Source organism: Bolinopsis microptera, chromosome 8 (genome assembly GCF_026151205.1).
Source record: "Bolinopsis microptera isolate Bmic1 chromosome 8, MBARI_Bmic_1.0, whole genome shotgun sequence".
Classification (NCBI taxonomy): Eukaryota; Metazoa; Ctenophora; class Tentaculata; order Lobata; family Bolinopsidae; genus Bolinopsis; species Bolinopsis microptera.
The window spans coordinates 2,931,685-2,946,564 of record NC_087079.1 but is presented as its reverse complement, the minus strand read 5'-3'; the positions used below and the strand labels follow the sequence as shown (position 1 = coordinate 2,946,564).

General features: G+C 39.0%; 2 protein-coding genes across 4 annotated transcripts in view; both read right to left on the bottom strand.

Moving 5' to 3' along the window:
• Nucleotides 1-1,806: 1,806 nt before the first annotated feature.
• Nucleotides 1,807-3,588, bottom strand: LOC134819873 (uncharacterized). The gene has a single exon (XM_063830024.1). The coding sequence runs from the start codon at nucleotides 3,586-3,588 to the stop codon at nucleotides 1,807-1,809; it is 1,782 nt and encodes a 593-aa protein (XP_063686094.1).
• A 230-nt stretch (nucleotides 3,589-3,818) lies between these two features.
• LOC134819166 (uncharacterized) overlaps nucleotides 3,819-14,880 on the bottom strand; it is a 93,306-nt gene continuing 82,244 nt past the window's right edge. Inside the window, exons 6-15 of one of the 3 annotated variants that reach the window (XM_063828950.1) lie at nucleotides 11,892-12,037; nucleotides 11,589-11,680; nucleotides 11,143-11,201; nucleotides 10,388-10,942; nucleotides 10,066-10,206; nucleotides 9,120-9,233; nucleotides 6,876-7,025; nucleotides 6,071-6,444; nucleotides 5,746-5,844; nucleotides 4,338-5,396 (exon numbers count right to left, since the gene is read on the bottom strand). In XM_063828950.1, the coding sequence (XP_063685020.1) occupies nucleotides 5,220-5,396; nucleotides 5,746-5,844; nucleotides 6,071-6,444; nucleotides 6,876-7,025; nucleotides 9,120-9,233; nucleotides 10,066-10,206; nucleotides 10,388-10,942; nucleotides 11,143-11,201; nucleotides 11,589-11,680; nucleotides 11,892-12,037 (1,907 nt within the window). In that variant the 3' untranslated portion in view covers nucleotides 4,338-5,219. Of the gene's footprint in view, nucleotides 5,397-5,745; nucleotides 5,845-6,070; nucleotides 6,445-6,875; nucleotides 7,026-9,119; nucleotides 9,234-10,065; nucleotides 10,207-10,387; nucleotides 10,943-11,142; nucleotides 11,202-11,588; nucleotides 11,681-11,891; nucleotides 12,038-14,880 lie in introns of those variants that run through there. The other 2 variants (XM_063828951.1, XM_063828952.1) reach the window with 2 other exon arrangements.

Genomic DNA, 14,880 nt, shown 5'->3' with positions numbered 1-14,880 from the left:
AAATAATAATCTAAGTCTAAACTTTCTTCCCCATATCTCCTCAAATCTAATATAATATCAACTGCCTCTTTCCTAAGTTCAAAGCTATCATCTCCCAGCATTGCTATTAAAATATTGTGTGGATGAGCAAAATAACTGTTAGTCTGAAGGCACCCCAAAATAGTATCTAAATCTGACTTACTTTTCATAAACTTCTTAACTAAACTTATTTCCTTAAACAGATTTACTGAACCATTAACTAAAGAACTGCGATACTTTATTAACATGTGCATTGGAAAATAAATATTCACAATATAAGTAGACAGTTTTCTTAACTTAGGCATTAAATACGAAGGTACCCCAGCAGACATATATAATCTCAATACTCGACTCTGTAGTGTTATCCAACGGGCGTGGCAGAGCGGGCCAATTTCCGTCTTTCCAAGTTGAGCCGGCTTGGTGTGAACAAATCTTGACCTACTTTCACACCCTTGGGACGACTCTCGCAAATGCGAGAGTAATGACCCCGGGGAGGGCCCCATTGGTTTTAGTAGGTTGCCTTCTTTAAAAAAAAAAAAAAAAAAAAAAAAAAAAAAAAAAAAAAGTTGAGCCGGCAGCGATCCTGTAAAGAAATGAATGTACTCAGAACATCGAGAACCCTGATACCATCAATGATGGTATCAGGGTTCTCGATGTTCTGAGTAATGAATTTGGTTTTCCCTTCATTCATTTTAAGTCCCACTGTAGCAGCAACTCTTTCTACCTCTAGCATCAGCATCTCTGCCTCCTTTACAGTATCTGCTATCAGAGCAATGTCATCTGCAAAACCAGTGTCTGTTATCTTCTCCGCCTTGACTCTCCTACTCCGATAAGGCTTAATGGTAAATCCTATTTCAGGATGCTTGCTTAAGGCTTGTCTCATGCAATAGTCAAGGGCTATAATGAACAAGTATGGTGCTAATGTATCCCCTTGAAGAACTCCTGCCAGGATATCAAATAGCTCGGTATCCCCATCTGGTGTTATAACTTTGCCCTTCGTGTTGACATAGAGAAGATTAATGATATCTACAATACTGTCCGGTATTCCATAGGCCTTTAGTGTTTGCATCAAAATTCCCCGGTGAAGTGAATCAAAGGCCTTCTTAAAATCAACAAACACCATAGCTACCGGTAAATTTCTCTGTCAAGCCCCCTCTAGAATCCTTCTGAGTGCCAAGATGTGACTAGTAGTGGACCGTCCTTCCCGAAAACCATTCTGAGTGTCCCTAAGTACCCCCTCTATAGCCGGCTGGATCCTATTAAGCACCATTCTATTAAGAGTCTTAGCTACGAGAGAAGTCAAAGATATCCCCCTCCAGTTTCCAGGGTTGGTCAAGTCTCCCTTTTTGGGAACCGGGATGATGTTACTTATCCTCCACTGATCTGGCGCAATACCATCTGTCAGGGCTTTGTTGCAAAAGGACAGCACGATTTCATCCAGGTCGCATCTTTTGAGGACTTCAGGTGGTATGCCGTCATCACCTGGTGCTTTACCTTCTTTTATCCTGTGTTTAGCAGCCTTAAGCTCATCCACAGTCCCTCATTCCTGCCACTCAGCATTGCCTACTGTAAAGTAGAAATTTTTCTAAGATAATAGAGAAACTGACCTTGTCTCACTAAATTCAACCACTTACCATAATAAAAATACTAACAACCAAATAAAGTTTTTTAAATAATTATATACAATCACCAAAAATATTTCCTCAAGTTTACTTCTAGCTAACTAATTCGTGGTTTAAGCTCTTATTTTATTTATGATTAAAGGAATGTAAAATAAAACTTTTCGTTTCATTGAAAACTTTTCGTTTCATTGACAGTAAAAGGTTCTGTACTGATGTTGAGTCCTTCAAATTGAGTCTCGATCCTAGGATGCTCGTTTTCCACATCCGGTATACTCCCTAACAGATTCGTGAAATGCCCAAGCCAATTTTTCTTCCTTTCTTCGGCTCCGTTGCCCCTTATTTGAGTTGCCCCCTTGGCCTTCCTGCCAGTTATCTCATTTATGACATTCCAACTTTCTTTGTTTTTGCATCTGTCTGCAGCCATTTCGACCCTTCTAACCTTGGCAACTAGATCTTCTTCAAAGATGTCCTGGTACACCTGATCCAGTTCAGTTTTTAGTAGCTTAACAGACAGTCGACTGTCTTCACTAGGATCCCGGTGATAGACAGTCTCTGCTTGCTGCAAGGCTGTACGCACGCTTTGAACTCGCTGATCACACGCGAAATCGTCACGTCTCTTCTTTTCTCTCTTAGGCAGTATGGCTTTGTTGGTATCAGCAATCGCATCAACAAAATGCCCATACAGCTCCGTAACCTCACTTTCATCGGTTTGCTCGCATAAAGCAGAGTACCGATTCTTGACTTCTACTGCATATCTCTTCTGTAGGTCTTCATCCGATTTAAGTGCTCCCCAATTATACCAGGTTTTCTTGGGTAGCTTTTTTGCTCGTCGAAGAGATAGCTTGATCTTAGACAAAACAAGTCTATGATCAGTACCCAGTGTACTAAAGAAGCTGTAGACTTCAGTATTTTTGACACTTTTCCTCCACTTCTTCCTCACTAGAATAAAGTCTAACTGAGACTTATTCAGGGTTCCATCCGATAGGTGAGTCCACATCTTACCCCGCTTCTTTCTGAACCTGGTGTTTGTAATCTCCAGATTGCATTCCAGGGCAGTATCCCGAAGCAGCTCCCCATTTCTGTTGGTTCTCTCATGGAAATACCAACCAAAGTCATTCTCGTCCCTCTTTGATAGGTGAGCGTTAAAATCCCCAATCACCTCCAAGAAGTTGTGAGCAGGGATCTGTGAGACTGCACACCTTAGATCGGTATGAAACTTCTCTGCTGCTTCTACACTATCTGCGTCCGTAGGTCCGTAGACACAGACGAAGGTTGGTTTAGGATTACCATTTAGAGATATCTTAAGGATTCTCTCCGTTACTGGTGTTATCTCCGTAGTTGCGTCAAATGCCTTGCTAGTTAGGATGAATCCCACTCCGCCCACTGCTGCCTGGGCCCGATTCCTAGTAGCTGATGAAGTAATTAGATAGCTGCTCTTGCCAACTCTCTCTACTTTGACAGGCTCTTCATGGACTATCCTGTGCTCTTGGATACCTACAATCTCTGCTCCACTCTTCTCGAAAAGATGTACCATCTCCAGTTTCCTCTGAGCAGTTCTTATCGTTCTAGTGTTAAGAGTGCCTACCCAGGTAATGTCGGTACAAGAAAATAAACTTTTTTTGTTGTTTTCGTTTATGTTGGGTGTTTCAGGTTGATTAGGCTCATTATTCACCAACCTTCCATTCGGATTTAAGTTGGTGAAATCATTACCACCTTCACGTCCAGAAACAAAAGTAGGGGCTGATACCCTAGTGCTGTAAGAACTATTCATCATGTTTCTTTTCTGTTGGCTATGTGACACGTGAGCCACCTGCGCCACTGGAATGGCTCTCTTGATAGTTACTTCATCAGTAGATGTTCCCACATACAGTAAATAAAACGGAAAGATGACAGATGGTGCTCCCATAGTTCCGGAATCTGTTACATCTTCATTAACCCAAATCACCATCATCACGAGCTTGTTCTGAGGATGCCCGGCTTTTTTTCGGGGTGCACCCCTAGATACGCTGTGTTCAGTTACAACTCCATCACTGAAGTTGCATGCAGCCCCACTTCGAGCAATGTGGCTCTTCACCACGCACAGACGGTCTGAATGTACAGAGTTGAATCTGCAGCATCCTAGGTTTACCCGTAATAGAGCAAAACCTTTGGGGCCATGAAAAGTGAAACAACATCATAAGTATATTGACCGTAAAATCTAACTCTAACTGACTTTATAATTAATTATTACTAACAGGAGCCCGTATAACCCTAAAATGGTGTCAAGACTCAAGAGACTAAAATAATTATTACCTATCTAATTCGCGTTTTTGACACCACTTGGGGGTCCACAAATTGTAGGCTCTAAAACTCCTATTCCTTGGCCAATTTTTCATTTTTTCATGCTGATTTTGAGGCCATTAAAGCATTTGACCCAGTCAAAAAAGCTTCAGTTGTATATCTTTTACGGTTTTTGCGGAAATTCGCGTTAAAGTTGATGCCGTGGTGTCAGTAAAATGGCACGGAACCATATATATCGTCTCGCTTTATATATAGTAAGATATTACAGATACAAATGATTACCAATCGCTAGCTTTCATTTCATTTCAACATAAATTACTGTCATGAAGATGTAAATTGCAACTAGGTAAGACCGAGCTAATAGGTGAGACTGAGCTAATAGGTGAGACCGAGCTTACAAGTGAGACCGAGCTAATAGTCGTGCGCGGCGGGTCCACTTACCTGTAGACTACAGGTAAGTAGGCCCTGCACACTGGTAACGACTATTTGCTCGGACCGACCTAGCTACATCTTCATGACAGTTATACTTATACAAAATTATAGAATTAGTTATAGAATTAAAATTAAAAACAAAATTGCTAGACGCATAGCAGGGGCGTCAAACATTAAAATATGAATGATCATTAAAACAATTATTATTATATTTAAGCATTGATTTTTACAATTATTACACGTTACAAAATCACTGAAATAATCAAATTTGAAATCACGATAATATACTAAATTGAATTTGATATAATCATGTAGTATCAAAGAATGGACGATGATTAATCTGAATCACTTTGCACTTGACTATCACGTGACCTACTTAGACACGTTCTTTACACTGTGCACGGCCTGAGGGACTATTAAAAGCCATAACCCTTTACGGTATACTTTGCTTCAACCGTAACTTAACCCAATCTCTAACTGCAGGGTTTGCTTATACCCTAACCATAAGGATAAATTCAACTAACTTCCTTATATTGTCATGTAACCTGATCGAAACTTTCGCCGATAACTGATCGCCAGGGGAGCATTTTAACCCTATGTTATGAGGGTGATTCGGAATCAGTGTTGAAAAATGCATCGCATCGATTCGAGTAGGTTTGACTGCGAGTCAATTTATAAAAATCTCGAAGTTCGAATCGCAAATGAATTGCGAAGATATCACTACTAATTATAATATAACTATTACTAACGACTAAAGTCAACTGGAAGTAACTTAATATGATACAACAGGTAAATATATACAAGTACAACATGAACACTGAACAACAAGGAAGTCTGAATGGGACTCTGCTAGATGTTTAAAATAGTTCACATTCTTCTTGGGGCTAAAGGTGGCGGGGAGGGCCCCTCGCCAAAACCACCTCTCTGGGGGAGAGGGGATCTGATTGGTCCCTGGGGGAAATAAACATTGTTCGTAGCTGCAGTTCGTACGTCTGACAGAGAGACCTCCGATGGATACACGATAGCTGAACGGGGACGTTGAGCCTGGAAAAGTGTTGTGTGGGGGTGGTCACGAATTATTAATTTCAGTGTGTGATTACTCATACCGGCGCTGTCATTCCGCCGAATCTCTATTCGGCGGAATGACAGTTTATGGAAATAATAGCCTGGGGTCCCCAGATAAAGTGTTTGTTTTTGACTCCAATGGTGTAGTAAATAATTGGTAAAATGCTGCATACTGGCAGAAGTTCTGTAGCTGTTTTGTGTTTCCAGCCGATTAAAAATCATCAGGGCAAATGCAGTGTAAAATAATACAGTAATAACTTCAAACTAACAGTAATATGCAAAACTGTAACGAAACTGTAAGCGAACTGTAACTGTAAGCAAAGTGTACCTTTTTATCTCCTTTCTTCTTCTTCCCCTTCTTTTCCACTTTAATTACTTTAGGTCTCAGTTGGTCTCTATCCGTTCTCGGTGGGAGAGCTGGCTCCACCTGACAGTAGTATAATTTATTTCTTATATCAATATTCTTATATAATATATATTTATATTATATATATACATTCTTATATTATCATATTAATTTTGTAATATTAATGTCAAATCATGCAAGCAACTGTTAGTATGATAGAAACGATTGGCGTCATGTTTCAAATAAACAACCACTATGTACTGTAAATATCAAATAAAATGTGGGACCCAGTACAATAAACGGTTACCGGGGAAACAGTGACAGAGCAGTCGTCTAGGTAGTTGGATCTAGGCCGAGGGAGGTGGTGAGGCTGTTCTGAAACCCTCCTAACAGGTCTTGAGGGGGTCTGTAAGGTCGGAGGGTCACGTGAAGGTGCTAGTGGGTCACGTGCGGGGGTTGGAGGGTCACGTGACGGAGGGTCACGTGTCGGAGGGTCACGTGACGGAGGGTCACGTGTCGGAGGGTCACGTGTCGGAGGGTCACGTGACGGAGGGTCACGTGTCGGAGGGTCACGTGTCGGAGGGTCACGTGTCAGAGGGTCACGTGACGGAGGGTCACGTGACGGAGGGGGTGGGTGACGAGAAGGAGAGGTGTCGGGTCGTGGTTTAATCTCTACTTCTGCTGAGGAAAGAGGTTGTCACAGTGGTGGTAAGCAAACACATGCGAATGTTTTAATAGGTAAAATTATCGTAAAACTTACCTCGCTTTTTATGGAAAGTCTCAGTTTTAAAATTTGAATTTGCAAAGGTTCCTGACATTAACTAACAAGAAATGATATTTTTAAACCAAAGCCCAAAATTGGACCGTTTTTCCAAATGAAAAAATAAATATCATTTTAAATTACCGTTCTCAAATGCATGCAAAATAAGATATCGAGAACGAAATTGGTTGCTCGCTTTTCCCATCCATCTATACTTATAGTTATTATTTAGGACCAACATAAATGTTGACTTATTTCTAAATTCCTAAATTATTTTAGGCAGGAGTTTCCAATGAATATAAGACCTTAAATGACAAATACAAAAATGACGAGGATAACATGTAGTGGTTACAATAATCAGTAGGAGGAGGAGAAGGAGGTAAGAAGTTTGGAATGTTGGCTTGATGCCAGATGGTAGAGGGAGGGAGTTCTGAATGTCTTCTAATTGCTGGCGCTCTGCCACTTTCCGATACAGTATTCCTTGTTCGTAGTTGAACTTCGCCTATAAAGGGATAGGGTGAAATATTGGGCGTCATAGCTGGAACCGTCAGTGGAAAAAGTCGATCAACACTCTTGTCGACCTATTGGAAAAGCGTTGACTGATATCAGTATGTTGTACTTTTCAGTACTTTTCAGGCAAGGTCAACTCAAATGAATGGCTTCTCGTCATCACGTAATTTAGCAACAAAACCAGTCGAAAAATTGCAAAACCTTAGCTGGCAGCTTTATAAATTAGATTAAGAAACGGACAATCAATATGAAAAATGCCTAAAATCATTCAAAATCAAACTATTTATCAAACACTGAGGACAGCTTGAAAAGATAAGTGGATCTTCACGTCTCTGTAATCATCGTTGCAAATTTATCGCACATAATAATTTTACAAGTACTCATTACTCAATTAAACATGTAGCATAATCAAACATGAAAGCAGTAAAAAATCAACGAAGTGACGTATATAAATCTGAACACAGCAAATTACTGTATAACGTAGGTATATTGAGTGCTTGTCTGCACCCAAGAGAGGGGTTGTCATGCAGGGAAGGACGATCAGTACTAGGAGGAGGAAGAGGAGGATGAGGAGGAGGAGGAGGAGGAGGAGGAGGAGGAGGAGGAGGTTCTGTCACCATACCTGGCGTCATTTGCATGATATTTGGGAAATTTACACGCTTGAGATTGTGACAACTACAAGAAGGTGAACTGATTGTTACTTGTAACAGCCATTTCGCATCCCAACGTGAAAAATCCCTTACGAAACCTAGAGCCTATGTCGTATTGCGTAGTTTTAAATATGATTTTAACCCCTCAGGAGAAACGACATGAAGCAAAAGGTCTGTGCTTCGCCATCGGTGTAGTAATAGTATTATTAGCATCAGGTAGGGTTTTGAGTAATTTCAAAGGGAAAATTAATCACAATCAACTGTAAAAAAAATAATTTTAATATTGTTTAACCACTTGATGGTTGAATATGAAATGAGGTATTTATAATTTGCTATTTATACCCCGCTCATATAATTAACCAACAACACAAGGAAAGTGGTCAACCATGTCAGAGCAGCTGACTGTGAGTGATGTGAGCAAATTTGGAAAAGTGAACAAAAGTATAACTCATTATAAGGCTAGGACAAAATTAAAACATCTTTTATTGTAAACAACACTAAACTAAAAAGAAGTAGAAACCATATAATACATGTAGGTATAAAACGGTTAGTCCAGTGACATAATCAACCAAAAGAGAAACATATCCTAGAAAGGTAGAGATCAAGACATAAAATGGAGTGCGGTAAAAAATAAAAGCCAAGGTGTGTTGGAACAATGGAAAGAAAAAACATCACAACTGATTATATGATTCTTTAACATTCGCTTGAAACAGTTGGTATCAATAATACATCTCAACATCAGTGGAAGTCGGAAGAGAGTTCCATGCAACCGGTGCATGGCTTTAGAAACGTCTGTCATCAACTTTGGACATTTTATTCTTTGGTATCTTCAGCAAGAGATGGTCACCCGGTCTCTTCGACCTGGTCATGGTGTTTGAAAGTTCTGTATCAACTACATCCACATCCAGTAATGCTTTGAGGTAACTAGGTGCAATACTGTGAACTGATGTGTAGGTTAATAGAAAGACATTTCGCTGGTCTCCGTCTATAGGGAGTATGTGGGACTTCTTGTAGAAGGGAACTATTTCCGTGGTTCTATCTTGTATGTTGTAGATGAAACGAACTGCCCCATTTAGGCCGGTGGATCTACGTTTGTTTAATCTGGTATTTGTAGATTCATGTACAGAGAATTAAAGTAATCCAACTTAAATATAACCAGTTGTTTCACCAATATCACATGATTAAAAAAATGTATGAAGACATAAATAAAAAAAATGATGTTAACAACACCAAATGTGTATACCACAAGGATGAGTATTGGACACCTGTTAAAGACGTCTCGGGTTTCTAATAAAACAAGTTCAATCCAGCGTCGAAATTTCAAATTTTGAAAGGACATGAAACATTCCGAACATGCAATCATGCAGCATGTCAGAACATAAACATGCAGTATGTCAGTACACATTCATCACATACATAACATTACGAGGACTCACAACAAGTTCGTCTGGGACTGGGGTAGTTCACGGACCTCCGTGAGCCTCTCTCACGAAGCTTTTTCATCAACTCGATAACCTCAGTGTGACTGATGTGGTCTCGATCATCCTCTCCTGTATCACCAGAGGATGTTACAGGGCCTACGTAGTTTTGGATTTCTTTCTAAGTGATTTGGGATCTGTGTGTTTAGTTGTGCTTGCTGTGATTCAGTTGTATTGAATATTTGTGGGAGATGCTGCATGATGGGCGACATCAGAGGGTCCTGGCGCTTTTTTCCTGAATTTACGAAAAATAAATCGATTTGGGAGCAAAATGTACCATATCCCGGGCACCGGAAAAAGTACCCGACAGTTTTTGTTTGTTTTTTAGTGACCTTAAAAATGGGTGCCACAAAGTTTCAGCGAGGCAGTTGGAAGGTAATTAGGCCACTTTTATTAGCCCTAATGTCTCTGCCCTTAAGCTGACTGGTAAAAGCGCCTGTACATACGGCCACAGGATCCGAATTTCGCCTAATAAGGGCCAATAATGTTGGTGATACTGATACATTGGTGTTCAATTTTCAAATATTTTCTTGACTAAATGGTTAAGGCATGAAGTCACGATACCCTTAGTAATTCAGAAAAAATAGGATCATCCTATCCGATCGATCAACTCAGACAATCATCATGTGATAAAGCAGTTCGTTTTTGTAACACTTATACAAAATTAAATAAGTCTTCCCAAAATTAGAAACGATAACATGTCCAACTGAACGTTAAATTGTGTTTATTGTTAATTTACAATTAATACGGTTGCTTCTATCACCAGTACAGTGGGCTGGTTAATTAACGTCCTTTCTAACCGCAGTTTCATTACGAATATGTTCTAAACCACTTTAGCATTTCACTTAACTGCAGAATTTACACGTCAAAAGGCAGCATATATGAAAAGAGCCACTAATCTTACCGGATAAATAAGATGAGTTCTCAGTTCTTGGTGGTGGCGGTGGTGTAGGCGGCTTGTTGTCAAGCCGGACAGGAACAGGTGGCGGGGCTAGACTAGGGTCAAAGTAGATGTCATCGTCGTCATCAAATGCAATGTTGGAATCTGATGGTATAATTCATTAAAAATGCAATTTGATAATCGAGATAATAAAAATAAGGTTTAGTTGACACCAAGATCTACAATATTTTCATAAATGATCGGGTTAATCCGCAGTGCTCATAATTCTGAGCTTGAAATTATCATAAGAGTAACTTGATTAAAAGATATAGTTGAATAATCTCACCGGTTGGTCTATCGTTGGTAGGGTAATCATCAAACTTCTGACGATTCTGATCCATATCAATATCATCCATAGTAAGATAATCTGCTATCAGGGGATCTTGATACCCTTTATCCATAATCAAGTAATCAGGGTCAGTTTTGATTGTCATCTGATCCATGCAAAGGTAATCATCTTGGGTTTCAAAACCAGATGAAGGATGATCCATTGGTATGTAGTCCGGAGTAGGTATCCTCCCTCCCGTCGAGGTAGGGAAGGAGTAGTCCGGGCCTGATTGAACACGTGGAGCAGGTCTGCGAGGAGGGACAGGAGAGGGGGGTGGAGGTCTTTCTGGAGGTCTTTCTGGAGATGGTTGGGATGGGTCCACTGGTGTCCTGGAGTAAGGCATTGGAGCGGGAGGTCTGACGTTTGGTCGAGGAGGGGGTTGAGCTGGTTGTTGTCTGGTATTAAGGTCGTTCATTGACAGGTAATCTACTGGAACGTGAGCCACTTCACGAGCAGACATGAAGGCTGGGGTGTAGCCTTGTCTACTGGCATACTGGTCTGTGTTGTTATCATCTGGGATACAACAGATTAAATATGAGTAAGGGGATCTTGAAGTGTTTGGTCTCAGGAGATTTCAAATACCATGCGTTAATCGTGTTCACCAACATAATATAGCATTTATGTCAGGATTTGATATTCATAAATATCAAATATTCGTTAATCACAGTGACAGTATACTGTAATATACATTATGAATGTTTCGTTAGACTCACGTGATTTGGTTGGCAGAGACTGACTCAAATCTTCAGCCACTTGTCTACTTTCAAGCTTTCTGAAAATTGCATCATTGTCATACTGCATACTACATTATTTTCAGATTTCTACAAATATAATTAAACTTACACTTACAGGGTAAATACAAAATACAGTGAGAAATAAATAGGTTGTCCCGGGTTTTGATATTGATAATACTCATAGTCACAGCACGCAAACGTATTTATTTCAGATATACCCCGCGGCATTTTTCCGAGTTTTAGGTCTTTTTCTAGAAAAAAACATCCAATTTGGGTTTTAACTCGTTTATAAAAACGTTCGGTCGACGCGACAAAAATATTTTGAGGTACAAAATGCATCCATTCGTGTATTATCACGTTATAAAATGCCAGGATATAGGGTCATCCAGCTTATTTTCACTTGAACACCCTTACTCTAGATTTACCTGATAAGAGCATCTGGACGTTTGGTGATAAAGTGATAGCTTTCCCCTGATAACGCTTCTAAACTAACTTCGTACGCAGTCAACTTGTCTACCTGCAAAACAAATAAACTTAAAGTAAAACAAAAACAAATAATCATGTTTACGAGCCAGATTCTGAATAGAATCTGTTAGGATGAAATCCCAATGTTAACATTTCTGGGTAAAATTAAGAATGTTTGTCATGCTGATGACTGAATAAATAAAAAGGAAAGCGTAATGTTCCCACCCGGAAATTAACAACTGTATAAGTTTTTTAGCTCTAACCTTGATGAACTGGGCCAGCCTATACTCCTTGTTTTTCTCCCGTCCAGACAGGTGTTTGAAGACTATAGCAGGTTCTGTATCGTGAGCTGTTATCAGTATAACTGAACCACGGTCTGATCCACTTACCGTTATCACGGAGAACATATCTGGAGAGGTAGGGTTTCTTTAATTTTTAGTAACCAATTAATTAGAAATCTCTTGATTAATTAGGAACGTTCACAAAAGGTGAAGTGAGTTGTGTCCACATGATGTTGTGTCCACATGATGTTTGAACAATACCGTGTAAGCAAACGTTTATGACGCTGGATGACTAACCTCCGTTGAATCTGAATGAAGTTGTGATATAGGATATACAATGGTTTTATATCATGGTTAGATAACTTAGCTAATACCGAATAATCTCCAGGAAGTAATATTTATGTAAAGTTAAAGATCTATCATCCTATAATTCTATCAGTTTATTACACATTGGGGTGTCTTATTACCAGTCTGATAAAGTAGTAAAGTGCAGTATGACACTACTTGAACACAGATTCTGAGCCAAGCATTGTGATGTCAAGGATACATCTCACGTGTTGGTAAAAGGTGTTACAAATATAACGTTGAGTATTTGTGCAAGGAAACGGAGTAAAGTATAGTTGCACAATCGTAATGCAAACTATAAAATAATATTAGTACGGCATATGGGTGAAAGGAGGCGTTGGCAATAAGCCAATCTTCGCCTGGATTGCTGCTTGTTAGAAAATATTGTCTCGCCTCTCCAAAAAAAGAAAGCAGAAATTAGAAACCACAAAACAAGTTGCATATATAAAAACAACAGTTTTCTAAGACTCAGTTCTAACTCTCTAATAGTATAGTCCTCAATGTAATCAACAACTTAACAGAAACAGAAATTTCTGAACAGTGTTAGCTACAATAATAAATGAAATTCATATCTAAGCCACTTGAACGAACACCTATGCAACAATAAGACAACATTAACGCCACAAACACCAATAAGACAACAAACGATAAGACAGCAATAAGACAACATTAAGATAACAAACACCGATAAGACAACAAAATATGATAAAATATTAAAACAACATTGAGACAACATTAAGACAACATTAAGACAACATTAAACAACATTAAGACAAAAAACTCATTTAAGACAACATTAAGACAAAAAATTCACTTAAAACAACATTAAGACAACAAACTCGTTTATTAAGACTACATTAATGCAAAAAAATGTTTAGAATATGTTATATACTTTAACCCGTTAATTAAAAGTCGGTTTAACTTTCAATCCCTTCGGCCGGGATTTCACTGCCGCAGTTAAAAAGGGTAGGATTATTAACCCGCTGAGTCAGTAACACATAATCGCAGGAGTTTTAGAGCCCAAGATTTGGACCCCTCAAAAACTCGAATTAAATAGGTAATAATTATTTTAGTTTCTTGAGTCTTGACACCATTTCAGGGTTATACGGGTTCCTGCTAGTATCTATAATACTTACGTAAATATATTATCTGAGTAACAAGATTTGAATTTTATTTCATTGTTTCAATTATGTAATAATAGATTACACAGGATTTACACAGGATTACACAGGATTAAGGATTTACACAGGATTAAAATTAAATTATAGATCCATTATCATGGACCGTCATAATTGTACAGAGATTAATGAAAACATTCATCTTTCCTTGAAGTCAGGGCCATGAGGGTTATCCTTAAATCTTAATTATGACTAATTCGCGAGGTTCTCACCAAATTGATAGTAAAATTGTTTAAGTTTCGTGCATTTGAATTACGTTGACGCATATCTTCGGTGAAGCTATTTCGCTCTTCGGAGCAGCGAAGAAAATAAGTGCACACACAATTGACAGCATAGGAGCGCCTTTCTTGAAATTGAATATACTGTGGGGTGTTGAATATTAAGTGAACGGTGGCAGTGAATATGGAGGCTCTGGCGATTTTGAGGAATTACAGTTGAGTAAGGAGACAAAATTTCCATAAGATGGATTTTGAGATTTGTTTCATTGATATTGCTTGAGTCGGTGATTTCAGTGCTTATTTCAATGAGTGGCATTTTAGAAAGATTGTTGACTAATTTCGACCTCTGTTTTGAATACAAGTCACATATGTAAAGAACATGTGACTCGTCTTCGATGGTATCAACGCCCATACTTGATTTGACACCAAGCACATAGTCTTTGCTCACGGGGTGTGTTGGAGTATCTGCCTTTTTCAATATGGAGATCATGGGCGCTGATTCTAAGTTTTGTGGTGCTATAACGACGAGAGAAGCCTTTGCACAAGTGTAAGTAGGGCTCTCGGTTGAAGGTGTGTTTGATTGAGTGATAGAATGAGAGTTAAGAAGAATTAGATTTCTGATATTCCCAACATTTTTTGAATTGATTGGTTAGAGCTTTGATGATGTTAGGAATTCTATATTTTTTGCTGCATAGTGGTTTGATACATTGACTAAAATTAGACTGATTTTTGAGGGAGTCTTTAAATAATTTGTGATCACTTAGAGGGTTGGGCTCGGCTTTGTTGGCTGCATTTGTATTGAGAATTCGATGCCCGGTTACGTGGTCTAGTTTGTAAATGTCATCTAGTTCAAGGAGTGGTTTTATGTATCGATATCAAGGTAAGTTTAGTGATTTTTGTTCTTTTACGGCTGCAGTTACAAACGAATTCGACTTTGATTTTGTATTTAGCCTTTTGAAGTAATTTAATGTTAAGTGAATTGATTGATAAATCAGAGGAATTCTTCCTGTTTCTCCCCATACACCTACATTTGATGCTTTACGATGGACTCCCAATGCCCATTTCAGGAATGAAATATGCACTCTTTCTTGCAGAGAGGCGCTGATTTTTTAAGTAAGTTAGTAGCGGTTGCTTCTGTCGAGTTAATCGTTTTGCAAAGAGACTTATTGATCGTACTAGTGGGTGTCCATATTGGAGCACCATATAATAAAATGGGCTTGATGAGAGAGT